Below are 24,447 nucleotides of genomic sequence, written 5' to 3' on the forward strand. Positions count from 1 at the left end.
GTGCTTGACTCAACTTTTCCTCTGTGCCCTTTTTCTCCTACTCGTAAAACTTAACAGCTGTCTCTCTTCCGATCTTGTTTCCCTTCTCTGCAATTTGCACAAAGCCAAGCCGAAAGGCAATGGAAAAATTCTCCCTCTCCCTCGCTGCGCTCTGAAGTTTGCACTCCTCCTTTGATTCTGCTCTTCTTACTGCAAAAAAAGCTTGCCAAGATATCATCAGTGTACCTTCAAGAGGTCATGGTGGGATGAACACTAACTTGAACTCTTTTCCTTACTCTTCCCACCTATAGACATTTCAGAGACGAACTGGTGGCCATGGTTTGTTACTGATAATGTGAACAATTGTTTTTGTTTCTATATGGTAAATACAAACAACATCCGGTCTGTGTATAGCAGTCTTCCTGTAGTCCAAATGTGAATTGAAACGAAGGCCAAATGATTCCTGATCCTCGGAAGCCAACAATAGTTCAGTGTTGCAGCTCTGATACACAATGAGTGGCCAGAATACGTACTTTAGCAGATCAAGCACAGCCTTATCACTCTCGGCTGACGCAGAATCCATAATCTTTATTTACATGTTGTCTAAAGTGTGCTGGATTTAGCTACCTCTCTTGCCCTCATTGCTGCTCCCTAATGTTGGGCATTCTTGTAGTGAGGCATTTGCTACACCCAGACCAACTAAAAAGAGGATATTTTTCAATTATCAGGCTTGTTATGGCACTGGCAAGCCAATTCACTAGAATATTAGTTTGAGTTGGTGGGCGCTTGCATTAATGAAGCCATTTTTCATGGGAATGCATGATAATTGGATCATTTAATTCTGTCTCATGAATTTTAAGAAGGTCTATATGTTTCAATGTACTTTTAAAAGATGCAATATTAAAAACATGTTTTTTGTTAATCACACAGGTGAAAAGGAATGTTTATGACCTTACAAGTATACCTGTACGGCATCAGTTATGGGAAGGTTGGCCTCCTTCTGCAACAGATGACTCCGTAAGTAATTAATTTAACAATTTGGAATTTGTTTTTTCAGTGCTATGCTTCCCTTTTAAGGACTGGATTGTTGACACATTAGTATCCAAGTAATACACAGCACAGGGTCAAGAAATTCAATTTTATGATGAATGAAGGAGAAGGAAAGCTTGTATTTGAAGTCATTGCTTTAAGTTTTGTTTAATGCCTGCTATGAATGATGTAGAATTAAATTTGTCTTGCATTCATGTGAGAGCAATATTGGTACCAGTCTGTAGGTATCCTAGTGTTATGGAGAAGCCAGGTATTTTTAGTATTGCCCCATAGTGAGACCAGAATATTGGAGTAGATTGTAGTGAGATAGTGATGGCATCGCTTAGACGGAAGAAACCTGTAGGTAAAATCAGATTATAAATAGTTTGGCGAATCAGTAGTGTTTAGCACCACCTAATAAGATTTAAAGTTAATCATTACTCTTGGGATATGTGCAACATCTAGGCTGGGAACGGAACACCTTTCATGGAGCATATCCTATTGAAACAAAGTACATATGTGAAGATCCCATGCAAAGGGGCCCACCTACATTGAATTACTTTTGTCCTTACTTCCCAAGTTGTCCTCCAACGCTTCCTGGGACTCATGTTTTTGCTTAGATGTATGTCGCTTGTGATATCGCTTGTTTATTCTCAACTTCCGGTTGGTTTCCAGGTACCTACTTTGCTCTTTAATGCCCAAGGTCTTTTTCCATAAAAGTGCCTAATGCAAATTCCCTGTACCTCTATGCTTTGGTCCAGAACACCATTGGCCTGTCTGTGCGTTGGTGTACAGGCTTGTTGGTGGACGGGCTTTCGAATAGGTGTGTTTGGGTACACATATTGAAATATCAATCTCGAATCAAAAAAATACAGAGGAACTCTACAAACCTTATGAAATAAATCTTTAAGAATGCAGGTACTATGTTCTTTACTACTGTGCAAGCACATTTTGTGTTTCTACCTGATTTGTCTAGTGAGCCATGAAGAGATTGAGCTTTTGTGCCAAACAAGTTGATGACTGTACCTAGGTGGGGTGGGAGGAAAGGGTTATTTTGAGGTAACAAAAATATCAGTGCAGAGGTTCTGAAGGTATGTCTCAGGAGGATAGCCTGGGGCAAGGCACTCGCTTGGAGGCAAGACGACACGGAGCAACACAGGTTCGATCCGCGGTGCCGACCTTAGAAACCTCTGGGTATTAAGCATGTTATAAATAACCAATTACAATGAAGGGGGCTATTACCAGTGTTTCCTACAAGGCGCTGAATAGGAAATATTGATACTGAGTAAATAAAGCCATAGGACACATGAGGCAAATCTAGACAAGACTGTCTGGTCTGCAGGGATGCTGACTGACAAAAACGGTCGTCAACAAGGGCCTCCTGTAGGGGTGACTTTGCTCCCAAAAGTTCTGTCCCGGTGGTTTGGTGACCACCACACAGGGAGAGAGGGCTCGTATGAAAATACCCCCTTGTTCTTTTCCAGGCGGCAAAGCATGAGACAGACGTTACTTTGGGAGGACAGTAACTTGAAATACAAGTCACACATATTGTCACCCCCCTCCTTACCCTGATGTTCCTACCCATGGTCTGCAGTGAGGATGGTAGGAAGACTGAAGAGGCGGAAAACGTGATTGAAGAACAGAGGCCAGGACAGGTGCCGCAGGAACACCTTAACAAGGAATAAAACGAGCCATCTTGGAGAAGTAGTCGACCTCCCGTCGACTAGTGTCCCATCCATCGACAGCCAAGAGTTCCATGATCAAGCATACACCAAGGCTTATGGCAGGCATGCGTTGCACTAAACCAACAGGTTGACCTAGTTGTCTTACACAGCACGCAGATGTCATAAGAAATCAGGTAGTCAATGACATTGTGTTATTTGGTCAGGCACCAACACCAGCCACGCAGCATTTCTAAAATCTTCTGCTTCCTGAATGTGCTGCCAATTTTTGGTCGCGACACCATTGTATGGCTTGTACATGCCGCATGTCAGTTTGGATGTAAATGCGTTTCTGGATGTACACAAGCCCTGGAAGGCCTCCTGTCGACCTCCCTTCTGCCCCTGAGAAGTGACCTACACGCTGCAGCACACCCCATCAAGGATCTACGCAAATATGACCATATCAACCCGGCCCTCATCGAGTCCCCCCCTCCCCCCTCACTGGCTCCCACTGCATGTACAAATCTGCAGTCGCCCTCAAGTTACCCAGCTACCTTGCAGAGAAACTCTTCATCTCTGGCAGGACACATGCAGACTTGAAATTCACCACTGCAAAAAGGAAAGAACCCTTCTCTGCCTACACCCCAAGACTATGGAACCTCCTCCCCGTCAGCATCAGACTCACCCCCCACGCTCCTATAATTCGGAAAAGAACTCCAGGCCCACTTCTTGAAGGATTCTCTCCTCTTCAACACTTAGGTCATCACACCGGCTTCCGTGCCACCTGACTCGCTAGACACCGTCCGCCCCTCCCTTCCCCACCATCCTTTACAGCTGTACCTCTCCTCTGTGCCCCTCTGTATCCTACCCCCGATGTATATCTGCTCGGTTTCCTCTGAAAAGCACCCTGGTATGCATCAGTACTGTTGAATACTTATGCGACAATGAGCCAATAAATCGTCCATTAAAATTAGCGAAGCCCAGAAAGTAATTCAGGGCCTTAACAGAGGTCAACAAAAGCCACTCCAAACTGCTTTCTCTTTCGTTTGGCTCATTTTTTAATCCCTTGAAAGACTGATGCGTGGAAAACTCACTTATCCATTTTAGCATATAAAACGGTTCCTGCAAGCAATGTAAAATGGCTAAGACGTGCATATGCAGGTCGTAGGACTCCGAATATATCAAAATGTCATCTAAATAGATGTCAGCGAAACCTCTGTCATACCCCCAAAAACGAATTCAAGAAGAATTAAAACGTAATGGGTGACTTGCATAGACCAATGGGCATCACCAGATATTCAAATAGCCCATGTCTCGTCTTGAACGCGGTCCTCCATTCATCGCTTTCTCGTATGCGTATCAAGTTGTAGGCATCCCAGATATTAAATGACTGAAGACTTCAGCTGGTCCAATAGAACAGTGGTAGGAGTTACTAGTTTTTTTAACCATGATTTTTTTTTTTACAATGATTGCTTTCCTTCCCTGTAATCAATGCATGGTGTGAGATCCCCCTGTTTTCTTGGACCGTAGTTTACACCAGTTCAGGACAGCTTAGTGTATGCTGAATTACCTTTTGGATTGTATTTAAAAAATCCTTGTTCCTTCTATGCCTACACAGTTTCTGGGGCTTCAGCTCAGAGTCCTTAGCAGAGTCAATGGCTACACCTGCTGTTATTCTTCCTCCACTTGCAGATTAACAGCCTAATACAGAACTGGATTCCAATAATTGAAAAGACCTTTGATCGTCAGTTTTGCCAGGATATTTTTGACCGGTTGAGTTTGAAAAATGCAGGGAATATCAAGAAAGAATCTAGCATGTTTGGACCCATCACAGCAGGGAAAGTAAAGACAAACCTGGCATTGCTGTAAAAAAGAAATGGGTTTTAAATACTGCACAACAGATTTGGCAGAATCTAAATTTGTGTATACTTACAGTTTACAATCCATGTTTAACTCTAAAGTTTTAGAAAGTATAATCATTCATTCAACAATGAAAATTTAAGATAGAGAAAAGCAAACGAGGAATGTTTAAAGTAACTATAAGACCTCGAAGGAAGTATAGATCTGCTAACTCCAGGCTTTATGTTCCACGGTATAAACTAAAGAGCTTTGGGCAGCGTTGTTTTTCTGTTCAGGACCCTATGCTCTGAAACGCCATATCGGCTTCTATTCGCAATGCCTCTTGTCTTTCTGGGTCTAAGAAAGCCATTAAAACATTTTTGTTTAGTACCAAAGACTAAATCCACTTTTCTCTTCTACTGATTCTACTGACTCTCTGATGCTGTTCCTTGATATGCCTACTTTTTTAGCGCACTGAGTCCTACGGGCATACTGCGCTCTATAATAAAAAAAGTACGTCCCAGTATTCTAATGTTGCTATCATCAAGCTAATAGTTTTCCCCGCCAACAGGTGTTTCCAAAACCAAGTAGGAGTGGGGTATTTGGTTTATTTTATTTATTTGTTGGGTATTTATAATGTGCCTATACACGGTGTGTTTCAAGGCGCAATAAGACAATGGGAGGCGGAAGGGAAGACAAAACAAACAGGGGTAAGAGGAGAGTCTTAGGAAGCTTCTGGAACTTAAGGAGATCCAGATCAATTCTGAGAGGGCCAGGGAGGCCATTCCAGAGGGAGGCACCTGCTGAAGAGAGATCTACCGCCCACTATCTGCTTGGAAAAACATCGGATTGGCATAGTTGGAGCTAGAAGACAGAAGCGCTGTAGCAGAGAAATATTTATGGAGCGAGAGAGATGGATGTAGCGGGGTCCGATTCTGGATAAGTTGAAAGGGGCGAAGGGTGGAGTTAGGAAAATTGAGGTAGAGGCGATTGCAGTAGTCCAGCTACCCTCCCCACACCCCCAGCGGCCAGAGTGCAGTGCAGGAGGGAGCTGGGGTCACAATGAGAAGGATTACTGCCATTTAAACAGAGATTGATAGCAGCACACCATGCCTAGATGGCAGACACAGTCAGAAATGAGAGCGGAGGCGGCAGAGGATGGAAGCTTGACGGAGCACTCCAAGTAAGTATAGATCTGCTAACTCCAGGCACAGTGAAAACCAAACAGAAATGGCACTCTAACAATTTCTCACAAGGGAGGGAAAGCACAAGTTATACAGAAATATCATTTTACACACCCTAGCAACACTTCCCATGAGTTTGTGAATCAGTTTAGGCAAGGCTGTACTTGAGCATAAAGAATACGTAAATGAAAACCGACAAAATGGCACTTCACAGGTTATAACAGTGGGAAGGAAGAGGTTGTTATAAGAAGTAGGTGCACCAACACAGTTCTAGTTTAGAAGCAATCTAGGGAAGGCAGTTCTAACAAATTTAGCCAGAGTCACTAGGCCTGTGCCAGAGTCAGTGGTACAGGGTTTGGGCCCAGGAGCAAAATGTTCTTGTAGCTGCAGTCAAGTCTTTGGTTAACGATTCAAAAAGGCAGAAGATGAAAGACAATGTTAAAAGAGCGGTGCGGCCAACCCAACAGGTAGGTAAAGGATTTAAAACACCTTTAGTTCTACCACGCAGAAAGGGCGGCCTGGCAGAACAATTTAACTTTAAAATGAAGTGGCTCTGGCCGTGGCGGTTGTTCCTGGTTGTTCCTGCAGTTCGGGGGATCCAGCAGAGGAAGAGAGGCTCTCGTCGTGGAGGAAGGTTCGAGTTACTGCACTACCCATGGAGGAAACCAGGCGCGGTGCTGCCCGACGAATAAAAGGTATGCTCCTTTAAATCGTGGTCCAGGTGGACTGGTGCCTGGCTATCCAGCCTCCGAGTACAGGGTACTGGCGATTCGACCAAGGCAGGTCCGGGAAGGCGATTGGCAAACTAGTTGGCCCCACCAGCTCAAGGGAAGAAGGCTCTTGCAGATGAAGATCTTCTCTCGTCGTGTGGAGCAAAGTGGTGAAACGCTCCTTGGTTCCAGTGGCGACGTCTTGCTCTTCCAGTCCTCAGCACCCTGCTTTTATGTAAAAAGATCCCCATTCATACAGCCTAGCTTTCACTCTCACCTTGGTGGGAGACCCTCAAGCCTATCAGGATAGAGTGCGACATGGGTTGCCGAGGCAACACTGTCCAGGGGTCCTACTCTCCCTCCCACACAATGGACCCACCCCAGATTCAGTGGTGCCGAAAGGAGGGCTTCTTGGCAGAAGTCCTCCAAAAGAGCGAACAAAGGATCCCCGACCTGGGTTAGGAGTTTAGAGTATGACATGAGGAAGAAGTTATATTAAAGCTCTGGCAAATAAAACCTACCGGAGTAAAGTTAATTTTAAAATACACCCGCGGTATGTTGGAGGCTGTCAGAAAATGTGTTAGCCTCGAACAATGTGAAAATTCTATGGGCCAGGCTCATAGTCATTACTTACCTCAGGCAGACCATGCTGCAAATTACTCCAATCCAACATGAAGCCTAAAAGGGACTATTTTTCTACAAGGAATATTTTTTACTCGGGTGTGGTTCTAGGGACTTCTTACCTGGGACTACATTTGAGGCTATTTAAACCACACCCGACCAGCAACACACCCTTCGCGTTATTCTGCATCCAGCAGCGTAACACTCACTGTGCCTGCAGCCTGCATCCATTCTTCTGCCACGCCTGCCTCGAATCCGCAGCTCCTAAAACAAAGAGGAAAGAAAGGGACAAGATTAGAAAACAAACTTATTTCTATTCCACACCTGATTCTGGATCCATCTAGTCTCCGGACCTGTAAAGAACATCATTTCTGCACGCGCCACTCCTCCAGCTGCAGCACCGCACCATACTCACCAGTCTTCACAGCATCCTTCGGGTCGGCGTTGCCTCCATTTCTTCGCCGAACTTCGGCACCTAGGAGACGAAAGAAAACCACAAGGTGAGCCGAGGGAACCAACAAATATAATTCTTAGCACCATAGACTTACCTGATTTACCACCGGAGGCATCCTTTTGTGACTCTCCATATTTTCATGTGCCGCATCTGTAAAGAGAGACAAAACAACACGTTTTCCTCGTGCAACATTTACCGGACAGCGCCGGGTAATAGACTCTTACCTGAGCGCCACCAGCTGCCACAAGAGCATCTTTTCACGAGCCAGCTGCAAGACAAGAAAGGAAGGGGGGGAACAAGAGTGAACATCGGACATATTGAACTCTATGAACTTAATACTTACTGGTCCTCACCAGGAACCTCAGAGTCAATACTCTCCGGAACTCTCCCGAGCCTTCAAACCAGTGAAGTAACTGGAATCAACGCGCCCCTGCAAATCCACGCAGGATGGAGAGCTCATCTTTTAAGAATACAAGGTGAGATTTCTGTGAGGGCATTTCGGAGGTGATTAGTTGGGGAGGACTGTGGGGGTGCCATCACTTGAATCCACAAGTGGCTAAATCCATCTCTCCACTTGCAGGAGAATATTTCTACGGGTTGAGCAGACGAGATTAGGAGGGCAGATCCAGTCAGTCATCGCTGCACTACGCATCACGTGGGTGGAGACCGCAGCTGTCCGGGTCAGACCGACTCCCCTGTGGGAGCCAGGTGAGCGTAACAAGCTCTCAGAACACTCCACTGGCTCCCAGTTGGAAGAAGGGCCACTTTCAAAACCTTATGCATCACACACTGTACAGTGCACAAAACTGGCCCAATATACCTGCAAGACAAGCTTAAACCATACCACCCACTGCACACTCGAAGATCAAGCTCGGCCCTCCTTTTAGTGATACCAAACACCAACTCAGTCAGGATAGGAGGTTCCTTGATCTCAGCCTTGGCCCCCACTCTATGGAACTCCCTTCAACCCCACATCTGACTCACTGAAGACTACTTGTCATTCTGCAAACTTCTTAAAACATGGCTCTTCCCATAACACCAGTGACATCCCAAGTTATGTCCAAATGCCCCAGCAACCGAATGACGAAACACACAACGAAGCTGTCCTACCTGGTGCACACCCACATGATAGAACATAATACAGTCGAAGGATAGAGTAAACAGAGTGAATAGTCACAGTAAACAGAAAATCAGAGTAGATCGAACAGGGAAATAAAGGGGTAAATAGAGTGAAAGGAATGGATAGAGTGACTAAAACGGATAGACTGAAAGGAACGAATGGAATGGAATGGATGACGCGGCTGGAATCGGATAACGCGGCTGGAATCGGATGACGCGGCTGGAATCGGATGACGCGGCTGGAATCGGATGACGCGGCTGGAATCGGGTGGAGTAGGTGGAATCGGATAACGCAGCTGGTGAAGGTGGAGTAGGTGGAATCGGATGACGCGGCTGGAATCGGATGACGCAGCTGGTGTAGGTGGAACGGATGACGCGGCTGGTGTAGGTGGCACGGATGACACGGCTGGTGTAGGTGGAGTAGGTTGGAACCGATGGAACAGATCGAGTGTAGGTATTGGATGGAGTGGACGGAACGGATGTAACGGATGGAGTGTAGGTATTGGATGGAGTGGACGGAGTGGATGTATTGGATGGAGTGTATGTACTGGAAGAAGGGATGAATGGATGGAGTAGATTGAACGGAGGGAGCCGATGGAGGGAATGGAGTGCAGTGCATGGAGTTTGAGTATTGGATGGCGTGTATGTATTGGATGGAGGGGATGGAGCGCAAAGAGTGCATTGGATGGAGCGCATGTATTGGATGGAGCGCATGTATTGGATGGAGCGCATGTATTGGATGGAGTGGGTGGGACGGATGTGAATGGAACAGATGGAACAGATGGAGTGTATGCACTGAACGGAGAGTATATATTGGATGGAGCAGATGGAGTACATGGAACGGATGGAGTAGATTGAACGAATGGAACAGAGTTAGCCGATGGAGGGGATGAAGTGCCTGGATGGAGTGTGTGTATTGGATGGAGTGTGTGTATTGGATGGAGTGTGTGTATTGGATGGAACGGGCAGAGTAGATGGAACGGGCGGAGTGGACGGATGGACTGGATGTATTAGATGGAGTGGACGGAACAGTTGAATGATTAGAGTGGATGGAGTTTATGTATTGGATGGAACGGATGTGGCGGACGGTGTGAATGTGGCGGATATAGCGAATGGAGGCAACACCAGTTCCCCATGTCATCTCAGGATCCACTATATATGCTATCCTCCTGTATCCCCATCATATATATATATCCCATATATACCTATATCCACCCTGCCGCTATTCATCTGTATGTTGCTACGTACTTCCCCACCTTCCTGCTCACATACCTGGTCTCAGGCGCTTTTACTGATAACCACCATATGCCACCACCACCCTTACTCTCTACTATACATCATCATTCAACTAGAACAGAGCTATACCCTTGTTAATTCGCCCTAGCTGTTCACATATGAAAAACAACTCCATAATCACCTCATCACCCTAATAAAATGCAGCTAGATGAGCACATTCCGGCTAGCTGTTCGCATAGGTGTTTCTCAGGCCTAACGCAGCCAGAACCCAGTCTGGGTGTCCACCCACCAGACTGAACACATCCAACTGATTTACTTTGCACCACACCTATCGCTAGGAAGCAGCTATCATCCAGCAACTACACCAGCTGCACACATATCCGGTGCACCCAGGTACCATACATCACTATCTCTACTGACTTCGAGGGCATTCAACCTACCAGCGCTTTGAGATCATACCAATGATACATAAGGCGCTATATGAATGGCAAGTAACATAACTAAAGGATAAGTAGTTAGATTCTAGCCTTAGGCTGTTTGGGACCTCGTTCCACTTAGATGTCGCTTTGGTAGGGAAGTCTCGTCCAAGTCATTAGCTTTTTTTGGAGTGAGTTACTTTCACGAACCCTTACACCTTGTATCTTAAGGTGTGGCAAGGTTTGTATGTGGTTATTTGTTTTTTTAGGTAAACTGGGCCGGATCCAAATATACAGGGATGGACAATGGTCATTGCTTTAAAGGTGATCCGGTCTTCCAGGGCTAACCATTGAAGGGACTTTCAGTGTGCAGTCCTTACTTAATGTTGGTCCAGTCTCAGTCAACCATTGCATACTTCATCACTCTTTTAGGGTGAGCTGGTTTTAGATGTTAGCATGTATATCCTGACAGCAGGAATTATTTGTTGATTTTTTGAAAAACCGCATAGAGGGGATTTAAAGGTATGATGCATTCCCTTCTAAGTAAATAAACTATCAGCAAGTTTTTATTGAAATTTCTGGGAAAAATTAAGTTCCAAACTTGTTAATGTTGCCAATAAATGAAACCAAACTCATTTTTAATTGGCGCCAACTGGTCTAAACCAAGTAATTGCCCATGTAATTTTCTTTGCAGTTTGGTAAACCAGTTTATATGCATATATGCCCCATACCTCCACATTGTACAGAATAGTTGGAAGCAACTTCGTCTTGACCAATTTAAACAGTGGAATAATAGAAAATCATCCTTCCCTTTTTAGTAAAATATTTTCAATAGAGTATAACGTGCATGACCTCACCACCAATGATAACCGCTCAATCGCTTCTATTCCAGACGCTCGGCTGTGTTGTCCATCGCTCCAATCTGTAGCGTGGAACCACAGTGATTAAGGATTCTATGAATTTGGTGTGAGCTGACACTGTTTGGGAGTACCTACTACTTTCAGTAAATGCTTCGTAACTAACCAGCTATCTATCAGGACTTAATTTGCCAGACTTGTAACAAGCTCCCCAGTACGAACATTGCTGCAGGCCCCAGTTGCTGTGAGGGACGAGGACAAAACCTTTCGGATCAGTGCAGCACCAGATAGAGGGCCTTATGAGAAGACTGAACAACATACATAGTGAGTGAACTGCTGCATGGCCAAGACATGAGTTGCACTGCCAGGCCCTGTCACAAGCATCAGCGCCAGCTCTAGTGCCAAGTACCAACACTCAGATAGCTACACTACTACTTCACAAGCATGCATGTAGCCACGTCCACGTCCACCCGGTTCATGACAATGTTCCTGACCGGATTTGCATCTGTTGCGCCATGCAGTAAAAATGCCGGAAAGAGGAATGCTTTATTGCACATTATAAAAGCAGACAAAGAACAAAGTAAAATGAAGTTCTTACTAGTAACACAAGAACAAATGATAGCTACCACATTCCTGAGCATGCACACAAATAATTGGTGGACACCACCTTTTTCTTTTAAAGCAAAAAAGGAAATGATGAATACAATTGTTGGTAGCACAGCCACACAGTGGTGATTGGTGAGATGCCAGTAGGAGGCAGCAGGGTAGCTAAAATGCACATCCAGGCTGAGCGGGTGACTGCGGTCGCGGCTACTGCACTTGGTGAGTGCCCACCTGGGCAATTTGAAATGTTTTGCTGCGTGTGTATCATCTCTTGATGCGGCACGTTCCCCTGATCATTGCTTCCCTTCTGCTTCCTCCCCCTCGCCTCCTAGCCCGCGCCCCTTCCCCCATGATTGGCTTTCCTTTCCTTATCGCTGACCTTCCCTGGGAAGCCCTCTGCCCGGCAGCCCTTGTGGCTAAGGGCCCCTGGAGAAAGGGCAGCTCCCTTATAGGCGGCTCCTGGTGGTGTCTGCAGGTGTCCGCAGGGGACGCCAGTTGAGTCAACATCCTGGTTAGTCGTCCCACGGTCCTCGTTGCTTACCCCTGTCCAACTAGCAGACTCTCAAATTTAGCTGTGTTTTCCCCCTGTTTTTAAAATTTGCATTGTATCAGTATTTAAAAATTGCATTTTGGGGGGCACTGTTGCGCACAGCTAAGATGGCTGCCTAGGAGAAGAGCTCCGGCTCGATCGAAATCCTTCAATTTATAAATCCTTCCATGTTTGCGCTGGCCGACACACTGCTACAGAATATTGTGGGTGAAGGTCCTCTGACGACATCCTGTGAAGGCGGTGCGCGTGGACCCCGGGATGGCGGAGATAACATCTATTTGCATCTACAGCGCCTGTTGAACCGCGGCTCGGCCGCCAGTGGGCTCCAGGCGACTCACTCGAGCCCGGGGCTCGCAGCGGCGGATCGGCCTGGTGGGGGAGGGGCAGCCCACTGAAACACAAGTGCTGCCCGGGGGCGGCGACGCTCCACTGCTTCTCCTTTTCGTCTGTGCGGAAGCGGGAACGCAGACCTCCCCACATCAGGCTTCAGACTGCAGGAGAGGACCGACGGGGATAAGCCGCGACGACAACGCCTGCCCCCTCGGATCCTGGTCCCCCCCCGCGGCTAAGCCCAGCTAGGACGAAGCTGGTGGAGTAAGTGGGCCGACCGGGGGGGGTGGAGATACCGGGGGCCAGTGCCCCGTACACGATACATCCATGCTACAGGAGTGGGGGCGAGCGATACAGATTTGGGGGCGAGGTCCTACTATAGACGGAGGCTGCCGCTGCTGCATCGGTGAGGGTCGCGGAGGCGCTGCAAGAGAGCACAACCCGACGCCGGAAATCACTCCAAAAGTGAACAACCTACTCTTCCACTGTGGCCCCGGGGAGAAACTGGGTGTGCCGTGAGACGGTAGTTAAAGCCCGACTGAATGCCAAAGACACTGTGGTAGATCGCCCATGCGACGAGACAGACCCTGGGCTCCTAAACACGTTGCGACACACTTCGGACAGTAGGGCTCGGAGGGCTGCCAAACTCCTTCTCTAATACCCGCTTACCCCTGCACGGAAGAAAGAGGTGTGGGTGACGGTGGCACTGCGTCAAACCCCAGCTGAGGAGCGCAGCGGACAAACTGAGAGCTGCGGGATAGAAGTGCTCCTGGACCCCCTGGATAGAGGGGAAAGACGAATCAACGGGCCGAGCGCTGGGACCTCTTGAGGTCGAGGGCAGTTACACGGTGCTCGCGCTGCCGACATACCCCGGACCAAGCCCCTGTCCCATACGAAGACTGCAGTGGTCTAGCACAACACCCCTGGGGCGAGATTGTACACCCGCAGAGTGGCAGTGCTCACCCCCATACCTGCATTGTGGTGCGCTAACAACGTACAGCATAACTGCTGCGGGCAGTCATTGACGGCCAGCAACACACATACGTGGGAGAGCACAGTCCACCCTGGAAGCTGCGACGTCGCCTAATGGGCCGCACTGAGAAGAAAGCTGCAGGGGTAAGAAAGACCGGCCCAATGGATTCCTACACAAGCTCCCAACAACAGAAGACACCAGGAGGGGCAACACAAACTTCGGAAGTCCAAAGCACAGACCCCTTGAACCGCTTGGCAACAATTGTGCAAAATGGGTTCCTGGCCGTCAACGTGAAACTAGATGACATAGTGGCGACGATAGGTTCCTTGAAAGCGCGAGTGGAAAAGGAAAGTGCATGCATCTCGGAGGCAGAAAACAGGATAGGTGTAAATGAAGACGTGCTTACACAACACGGTCGTCATATAGCCCTACTCCAGACGGAGCTCCGCAAGACACAGAATAAGTGTGAGGATCTTGAATCCAGGTCCTGCAGGAATAATATCCGCATTGTTGGAGTGGCGGAGTCGTTTGGGAAGGGCTCCATGGAGAGGAGGGTGGAAGAACTATTGAAATCCGTACTAGGGGATGACTCCCTGTCCAACCACTTCCTCGTTGAAAGGGCTCATCGCACCCTGGCACCAACCCCCAAGCTGGGCGCTCCACCCCGAACCATCATTGCACGTCTCCTGAATTATAGGGACAGAGATACGATCCTCCGACTAGCAAGAGAAAAGGGGACACTACACCATGAAGACAACAGGATAAATATATATCCCCACTTTTCTGCAAGTATACAAGCACAGCGCAGATCCTACGAGATGGTCAAAAAAGTGTTACGACTCTGCAATACACCCTATGCCTTGATCTTCCCTGCGAAAATGAGAATCCAACATGGGGGCAGAGCCCACTTTTTTGAAAACCCTACAGAGGCGATGGCATATGTTGAGACCTCTATTCCGCTGCCCCACCAGAGACCCAAATGCAAGACCCTGCCCGGGTGAAGGCAGAGGCGATCCGGTGGACGCATGAGGCATCCCCCCGCCAGCTGAAACATGTTCTTTTGGCTGTGCAGTCGACACAGCTAAGCTGGACCAAAATCCGATGTAATCGGGCCGTAGAGTCTCCCACGTGGGCGGCCAGACGGCTTGGCATTGCTCTGCGACGTAGCACCCTCAGGAACGTTCCAATCAGTTACTTGGGTTCATCGTCCAGTTGGGGCAGATGATGTGGGTGGCGGGCGGGAAAGGGCAAAAGGGGAAGTTTCCTTGTTGTGATCACCGCCCAGACGAGTTTGTCTGGGAGGAGAGTTTGCGCAGTTGAAGGTTGTAGGTTTGTTGGAAAAAGGTCTCACAGATGCAGGCACCATTCCAGTCCTGAATGCACGTGCATCTATGGTTGTCACAATACAATACAATGCATATACGTAGGAAATGGGTGATGGGTTAAAGGTTAGACTAAAGACATGGAATGTACGAGGCCTAAACAATCCAATGAAAGCCAGAAAGGTGGGCAATTACGTCAGCAGGCACGGGGCCCAAATTTTAATGCTACAGGAAACGCACGCGCAGGGCTCGGTTAATGATCAAATACTGGTGAAATGGGGCAAGCAGCGCTACTACACGAATTACTCCTCGCAGTCTAGGTGGGTAAACATTCTGATTCACAAATCGTTAGGGTTCATCGAAAAAGGCCACCTGGTGGACTCGATGGGCAGATATGTGCTTGTTTGGGGGGAAATTGCTGGAGAACAGACAACCCTGGTAAATACCTATGGTCCTAACCTTGAAGACCCAGACTTTTACTTACACATATTTGAAATCCTTGCTAAACATGAAGCGACAACCATATTATGGGGGGGGGACTTTAATGTGGTGCTAGACCAGACCCTGGACAGGTCCGCCAAGACACCTAGGCCACCGTCCAGGACGGCGCTTGCTCTGAAGCAGATAATACAGCAGCTGTCCCTGCTGGATGCTTTGAGAGAGCTCCACCCAACAAGCAAGCGTTACACGTTCTACTCCTCCGTACATGATAGTGAGTCACGTATAGACTATTGGTTTGTCTCCTCAAATAGTACACACGCCCTACAGAGTTGCGAAATCCTTCCCCGTACGTTATCTGATCACTCCCCTTTGACCATGGAAATTACCCTCAGGGACGCCCCTAAACCGGCTAGAAGGTGGAGGATGCCTATTGGTATATTAAAAGACCCAAACATAGCGGAAGGCCTACACACAGACATCGCCAATTTCTTTGCAGACAACATAGGGTCTGTTGACCATATCTCGTCAGTGTGGGAAATATTCAAGGTGTGGGCAAGAGGGGTCCTAATATCTAAAACAACGGGCCTTCTAAGGGAGGTACGCCGGGACATGGAGAGGGTGGAGAGGGAACTGAACGTACTGGAGGAGACATATGGCCGGACACACGGTGGAGACACCCTTGCTGAAATACATAAATCTCTCAGGGAATTTGATAAACTGTCGGTAAGGGAAGTACACTATATAGCAGCCCCTTCCAGGGTTCGGAGATATGGGGAGGGGAATTAGGCAGGGAAAATGCTGGCCAATCTGGTTAAGCAGGAAAATCATGTGGCCCCGATTGCATCGATACATACGGCTCAAAATGTGATGGTATCAAGCGAAAGTGGAATAAACGATGAATTTGTAGAGTTCTACAAAACACTATATGCGAATAAAGATCGGAAATCCCCTGATGAGATCAAAGCTTATTTGGCCACCTTGGATCTCCCTAAACTCACAGAAGAAAATAGGCTGATATTGGAGCAACCTGTCACGGCAGAGGAGCTCACTGAGGCAATCAAGGGGCTCGCGTCTGGTAAGGCGCCGGGCTCGGACGGCCTGGGAGTGGAATTTTACAAGGAATTCCGGGAAGAACTGGTCCCTGTCTTGCTGGAGGTGTGGTGGGAGGCCCTGGGTAAACAAACGCTGCCACAAACAATGCGCAAGGCCATAATCACGGTGTTGCCCAAACCTCGACGCCCGCCACAAGACATGTCATCCTATAGACCCATGTCCCTGATAAATGTGGACGCAAAAATCTTTGCGAAAGTGCTGGCAAACCGTATGCTACCCATCTCGCCAATATTAGTACACACAGATCAAAGCGGATTTATTCCCCAAAGGTCCACCGCCCTAAATTTGCATAGGTTATTTGGCATAATGTCACAGATTAACCCGAACAAACAAGCAGTGGCGATCTCCCTTGACGCAGAGAAAGCGTTTGATTCGGTTTCCTGGGAGTATTTGTTCTTGGTGTTGGAGGCGTTTGGGGTTGGCCCATATTTCATTCAATATGTCAAACTGCTTTATACAGCTCCATGTGCAAAAGTATACACAAATAGAACTACGTATCAATTGTTTGAACTGGGCAGGGTACCAGACAGGGGTGCCCCTTCTCCCCTATCCTTTTTGCTTTGACAATTGAACCCATGGCGGCGGCGATACAGTTGAGACATGGCAACAGGGGCATAACGCTGAAGGGATTCACCCAAATAATATCATTGGATGACACGCTACTCTGTTCGAGAACCCGATAAAAACATTGCTCCCATCATGACAGACATCAACGAATTTGCAGAGTACTCGGGATACACGGTCAACAGTTCCAAATCAGAAGTGTTCCCGCTCACCCCTTCCACAAAATGCCCAGCTCACATGTGTGGCCTTAAGTGGTCTGAACACCACATCAGATACCTTAGGGTGCTGGTCTCTTGCAATAAACAAACATTATACACTGATAATCACGACCAGGCGCTGCATACATTTAACATTAAATTGCAGGTCTGGAGGCGTCTCCCAATTTCATTACAAGGTAGAATTGCCATTCTTAAAATGATCATACTTCCGAAACTACTATACCTATTTGTAAATATCCCTATATGGCTGTGGAGAGAGTTCTTCTCTAGACTTCGCTCCATGGTGGTGTCCTTTCTGTGGAACGGGAAGACGGCCAGAATCAGCTGGGAGAAGATGTCCGAGCCATATGAGAAGGGGGAATAGCTGCACCAGACTTTGAGCTCTATTACACTGTGTCACAAGCACAGTTTGCAAAGTACTGGTACGATGAATGTGACAACTCCCCTCATACGCAAATAGAAGAATACACCACCTAGCCCACTAACATCAGGTCAGTGATTTTTAATGCTAGACATAAAGACTCTTGCGAATTCGACCCTGTGAGTTGCACGGTGAATGCCTGGGGAGCAATATACAAAAGACTGAAAATAGAGATCCCATATAACCCCGATATACCCCTGTGGAAATACCCTGGCCCCCCCCCCACGTTTGACACCAACATACAGGAAACCTGGGACCCTGGCATGGAGATGAAAATAGTTGACATGTACATAGAGGGGAAGTTTTTGACCCTTGCGGTGTTCACTAGGGGCATGGGAGGTGGGCAGCTCAGGACATTGCAGTATTATCGAATGAGATCTGCATATCAAAGGCATTGGCCGTCATTTCCAGATGAACCTCCTTCCCACCCGTGCGTCCGGCTGGTCACTATACATGACGGGCTGGGAATTTCCAAACTTTAGAAGACAATACAGACTCACTCCGTTGTGGTAAACCAGGTGAGGGAGAAATGGGAAACTGACATGAAAATGCCAATACCAGAAGAAAAAGTAGGCAAGATACTGTGCGCTTACGAAAAGAGTCTCCCTTAATGCTGGGCTTCGTCAAATACAGTTTAAAATTCTAAACAGACTGCATTACACCCCTGTTAGGATAGCTACACTCACGCCTGACGACCCAGGCAAGTGTCCCAAGTGTGGGTCCCCGGCAGTGGGGTCCTACCATATGTACTAGGAGTGTACCGTGGCGCGGTTCTGGGAAGGAGTTGCAGATATGCTAAATGAAGTCACACAGATTCCCCCCCCCCCGCACGTGACCCCACAAAACTATTATTCGGTGATATCGGTAAATGTTCCGAAAAACTTAGAAGGCTGTTTAATGTGTCATGTGTCATAGCTAAAAGGTGTATATTGAAGGCATGGAAGAGTCTGGCTGCCCCCACCATGGACGCCTTCTTATGGGAGTTAACCTACATAAACGAATGCGAGGAACAATATGTACTGACCCAACTGAGCATGAGTAGGCCAAAAGGCATCTGGGGCCCATTTAGGGCATACTTCTGTGATATGCTTTCAGATACTGAAACGACTATTTAAAAGACAACTGTTAATCATTTAATGAAGAAATTGTTATGTATGCGATTGTATATTGTGTTCACTGTGCGCTAATGCAACTTTTGAGACATCAATAAAAATATGTATACATTTTTTTTTTTAAATTGCATTTTGAAACCTAGGCCTTTTTCCCACTATTCAGGATTCTCAAACTTGGGTGTGTTTTCCTCCTGTTTTAAAATGTGCATTGTGATTTCTTGAATTCGTGTCATCATCTTGTCCAACTGCTCAACCATCTTGCTTCTTGGTGTCTCATCTCATCTGCTTGCACCTTGCCCTGTGTCCTTCCGTAGTGCTATCCCCTTCCTTCTCCCTTCTCCCTCTCTCCTCTCCCCTTCTGCTCTATGGTGCTCTGTCCCTTCTATTTTTTCCAGCTGTTTCTTTATCGACTATCCTGCCCTCCTCACTAAATCTGGAAGGAAGAAGTTTGAAAAGGACATCCTGGTCCTCAACCCAGGCCTCCCTATCGCTGACACCTATACCAGCGCCTCCTCTAGACAAACTTTCACCGACATCATCTTTGTCGTTCCCTCGCCAGACCTATGGACCCTACACATCATCTGTGTGCTCTCTCCTTTCTCTTCTCCCATTAATGGTGGCACCCGCTGGGATGCCTTTGTGGCCTCCTGCCACTCCTCTAAGGTCATCATTAATGTTTATGTGAATGGCACCTGTTAGGGAGATGCTCTGTTTAGGCTGAATTTCCCAACCTATTGAGTCCCCCAGCAGCTTTGCTGGATTTCTGGAGTTTGTTTTTTTTCTCCTGCCAAGAGTGAGTCTCTCTTCCTCACACTCTTGAACATAATTTGAGGGGTTCCTTTGACTGTTATTTGTGGGCCATGGGGTCTTTTACTCCATAGGGTCTCATGTGTTTTTACTATGAGTGTTACGCAGCACCCTTAGTGCAGTGACACAGGGGTGTCATAGTGACACCCCACCATAGACTCCATACCCTGGGACTGACTACTGTCTCCCAGGGCATGTAAAGTCACCATTGGCTTTACTAGTCCCAAATTATGAACAGAAACCAGTACAAACCATCGTATTGTGGACGTACTGGTCGGGGCAATTCGATTGCCCCGGGGTCTGTTATTCGAGGGGGCATGTCTCCGTCCCCCCTGATCGAGTTTTGGCTGGTGGCAGCAATAGGGCAGGTACATACAGTAGAATAAGCAAACACTGACCAGAGCTTTGGTGTAAAAGATATATAATAATTTATTTAAAAACACATCTAAGAAAACACACTGGCACTAATCTCAAGCAAGTTCAAAAACACAGTTACTAAAGTACATACACTCCCTTAAAAGAATATTAGACAAGTCTTAAGTAAAGCCCCACTTATTTTCAGACCGCGGTGAGCGCTTAATGCAGATGGCACTCTAATAATTCAGTTTAAAAGGGAGAGAAAGGCAGAGCATAAATTGAAACAGATCCCAACACTTTCAAAAGAACACAGCAAGAGAGGAAGGCAGAATCAAACCGTGAAGTTAGAGTTCAGAAAGCCGGATCCACTTTAAGAGGATCAGAACGAAATGTGTCCAAGGTCACACGGTTGAAAAAGTGCACAAAAGTCTCGAAAAAGGTTCAGAAAGAAGTTGGACCAAAAGAAAGGGACCAGTTAGATGGTCAAGAGGCCAGCCCAGTTTAGAAGGTTAAGGATTTACTGTCACCTTGTAGCAATCCAGGAGGACAGAGTACCTTGAAATGGTGAGAACACTCCAGCGGGGGTAGTTGTTCCTGGCAGCGGTTGCGAGTTGGTGCTTCGTCCGGCAGAAGAGAAGATCTCGTCGGGGAGGAAAACAGGGGGTCGTTGTACTGCCAGGGAAGAAACCAGCCGCAGAGTTTCTCGATTCAAAGGAGTGGTCCTTTAATTCGCGTTTCAGTGGTAAGTGGCTATCCGGTTGCCGGGGTGCTTGGCACAGGCAATTCGACCACTAGACGTCCTGGTAGGCGAAAAGGAAAGCGATCTGGTTGTCCCCACCAGCTCAAACGGAAGAGACTCTCCGGCAAGAAGATCACCTCTGTCGTCGGGAAGTGGTGAGACGGTTCAGCAGGGCTCCACCGGTGGTGTCGTCGTTGCAGGTCGGCTCAGCTTCTCCCTCTTCGGATTCTCAGGTCCTGTGGCGACTTCTGAAGTTCCAGTCTCAAAAGCCCTGCTTTTATGCAAGAAACCCACATTCATTCAGTCTAGCTGTCAATCAAACATGCTAAGTGGTGAGCCAGCTGGCTCACCACTTGGGCCAATCACACAAGAGTGCGACTTGAGTTGCCAAGGCAACTCAGTCCAGGGTTCCTAAACCCCCTCCCAAAACCCCTGTGGTACCCTAACAGAGTGGCACCACTTTTGGAGGCTTCTGTGGAGAAGCCCGCCAAAAAGTGGAACAAAGGGCTCGACTTGGGTTGGAGTCAAAGAAGAGAACACAAACGCCATTTTAGAATCGAGTTCTGGCAAAAAATACCAACCGGTGAATTAATATTAAAGAAATAACCCGGCGGTATGTTCGAGGCTATAAGAATTGAATAATTAAAGTTGGTAGCCTCGAACAATGGGAAAATTCCATAGAGAAATATTCGCGGTTGAATATGAAAAGTAGTGGCTAACTCTTCTGGAGAGAAATCTGACTGCTCAGCCACAGCTACCAGGTAAATCTGGGTGGTGCAGACTGCTACCAATTGGGTTTACTGCTAACTCCTGTAGTCTTAAACTTTTTGCAGTGGTCCCTGAGGGAACTGCACAGGTTTCTGCCTAACAGCACCTTCCTGGTCCAAGGCCCTCAGGCCAACCTTCTCCTCTTTGATAGATGCTTCCCGCGCCTCATCGATTTCCTTACCAATACCAGTGCCTCCTCTAGGCAAACCCTCACCACCATCCTCTTTGTTGTTCCCTCGCCAGGCCTATGGACTCTTCATATGGTCTCTGTGCTTTCTCCTTTCTCTTCATTTCCAGTTAATGGTAGCACCCAGTGAGAGGCCCTCCTGGACAACTTATACTCCTATCTATACGTTCATTATAAATGTTTACCTGAATGGTACCGTCTTGGTCCAAGGCCCTCAAGCCAATCTTCTCCTCTTTGATAGACTCTTCCCATGCCTCATCAATTTCCTTTCTTCTCCTGCTGTCCCCTCTTCCCTCCACAGTGTCCTTGCCTCCCCCTGTTGTCCCCTCCTTGGTTACCTTGCCCTCTCCTCCTTCCAATTCTGCCCCTCCCTCGGGCTTCTACTCTTCTGCAGGGCGTACCTCTGATTTTTACCCCTCCCCGGAAGTCTTTCAAGGATGGCAACCTTCTCCATATTGCCACTCTTAACTCTTGCTCAGCTGTCAAACACTCCTCCGACATCTGCCGCCTCCTGGAGGAACATGACCTTCATGTCCTCTGTCTCAACGAAACATGGTTCACGGCCAGCTTTGTCAAAAGCTTTGACACTCTCCTCCCCGACGGCTACAAGATGCTCTCCGCGCCCAGGGCCAACCGCTCCGGAGGGGGTGTAGCCCTGATCTTCCCAGAGTGGATTTCCTGCCTCTGTCATTCCTATGCAGGCCTACTCCTCTTTCAAATGCCTCGTCTGCAGGCTCTCTCTCTCCTCTAACCATTCCCTTCCTGTGGCTAATATCTATCAGCCACCTGGTCAGATCTCCTCCTTCCTCTCTCAGTGGGCTGACCTCTCCTCTTCACTCCTGGTCTCAACCACTGAACTGACTTCAACATCCACCTGGATGGCTTCTGTCCTCCCTCTGGACTCTTTCGCGACCTCTGCGACTCTCTCCTCTCTATACTCCCCTTTGGCCTGACTCACTCTGCAGCGTACACTCTGGATGTTTGGATCTCCTCAGACCTTCCCCTTTCTGTCCCTCTCACCTCTCACCTCTCCTCTCTCCTGGAGTGATCACTTTCTCCTTTCCTCCCATCTCACCCTCTCTACTCCCCCAGGCCAAGCCACTTCCATCACTGCCACCCACCTTCTTGGTCATCCGACCCATGAAGCGTGCGCCAGCTGAGGCTTTCGCTGCCACTTTCTCACCCCTCCGTCCCCCTTTGGCTGACTCTCACCCTGATGCAGCCCTTTCCATGCTCCACTCTGCTATATCTGATTCTCTTGATATTCTTGCCCTTGCCATGAGAATCCGCCTGTCATGGCCACAGGCCCCAGAACACAAAAACCACACCATCTAGTGATGGGGGCAATGGGTCACTTGACTCACTTATGTCCCTTTGAGACCCATAAACACAGGGGCCGTGGCTAGACTCAGTCCTGGCGCCTTTGGCACCAGCAACACATAGAGATGTGAGCAGGAACACTTTATTTCAGTGCAAGAGTGTTTTTATTTTACAAGAACTTTCCAGGAGCTGAAAGCCTTTATTCCAGAGAACATCCTCATGTGCTGACTAATCGGCTGAACCTGGTGGGCGTGGCTTCAGAAGCTCTGCTATGTAAGCTGCTCCATCCTTAATGCCGGTGCTTCGCGTTACTGTGCACTCGCCTGCAACGTGACGCTCACTGCTGCTTGGACCAGTTTACTTATCTTTGAAACCAGGCGTTCTCCTGTATACTCACCTCCAGGAAACCGGTGCTTCATCACTTCATCTGCAGACTCATCTCCTGACATCCAGTGATCTTGATCCCTACGCCGCTGCACCGCGCTCTGCATCCACAAACTCGGACCCTGTGAAGAAGAAGAAGAAGAAGAAGAAGAAAGACAAGGTTAGAACATCCGTCCTAGGGCTGCGCCGCATTTGAACCCCGGACTCCCCCTAGTTAACAATTTACCAGCTACTGTACCGCTGCAGCTTCGTTCCTTGTTCCCTCCGGCTGCCGCCTCGAGCTCCGCCCCTTGTGCCGGGCCGGCAACATCACCTGCAAGGGAAGAAAGAAAAAGCGCAAACATCAAGAACGGACAGCAATACAAGACAACAAACTTTACAGTACAACTAAAACAGACGAGGAAAGACAAAGGCAAACAGGAACACTTACTTTAAGTATAGTGGCTTAGTCGCAGCAGGACTGGACTACCACGTGCAAGGGACCAGTGAATGAACTCGGTGCAGATCATACACGCGCCCCTGCCAAAAACAGAAGGATGGAGTGCTCGCCAAAACTAATCAACCGGTGAGCTTTCCAGGGACAGCGCATCCCACAGGTGCCACGGTTTGTGAGAAGGAGTCTGGAAGGGGATCAGGCGCACAAGCTGGCATACTCACACCCCCTATTCTCCACACAGGAGCAGTTCCGAGCAGCATCACCTATTACCACCAGTCACCACATAAGCACAGAGGGCGAAGTCCGACCCGAGCAACCTCACCCCTGGGAGGGCTGCAACCATGCCCCAACACCTCCGCAGAGACCAGGTGAGCGTAACACCGCCTGATGCCCAAATCCAAGTGCAACTCCTGTTACGACTCAGACCTCGTCACCCTTAAACGCAAGTGCAGGGTGGCAGGGAGGAAATGGCGCACTTCATGTACATCCTCTGACAAACTGGCCTGCCGCCTGCTCCAAAGGCAGTACCGGCTCTCTGTCCTCACCAAGAAGAGAGCTCATATCCAAGCCCACGTCTCTGCGACATCTAACAACTCAGCTGAGCTGTTTAAAATCTGCAAGGAACTGGCCAATCCTGCCGCAGTCGCTAACTCTCCTGTCCCCTACCAGGCCCGCTGCACGGCACTGGCTTCTCACG

General features: G+C 48.1%; 1 protein-coding gene across 1 annotated transcript in view; it reads left to right on the top strand.

Annotated features, from left to right (window-relative positions):
- FAF1 (Fas associated factor 1) overlaps positions 1 to 24,447 on the top strand; it is a 2,829,503-nt gene that overhangs the window by 986,480 nt on the left and 1,818,576 nt on the right. The window contains exon 8 of the mRNA XM_069642220.1: positions 910 to 996. Coding sequence (XP_069498321.1) covers positions 910 to 996 — 87 coding nt within the window. The remainder of the gene's footprint in view (positions 1 to 909; positions 997 to 24,447) is intronic.

This window comes from Ambystoma mexicanum, chromosome 1q, assembly GCF_040938575.1.
Source record: "Ambystoma mexicanum isolate Mex_15411 chromosome 1q, UKY_AmexF1_1, whole genome shotgun sequence".
NCBI lineage: Eukaryota > Metazoa > Chordata > Amphibia > Caudata > Ambystomatidae > Ambystoma > Ambystoma mexicanum.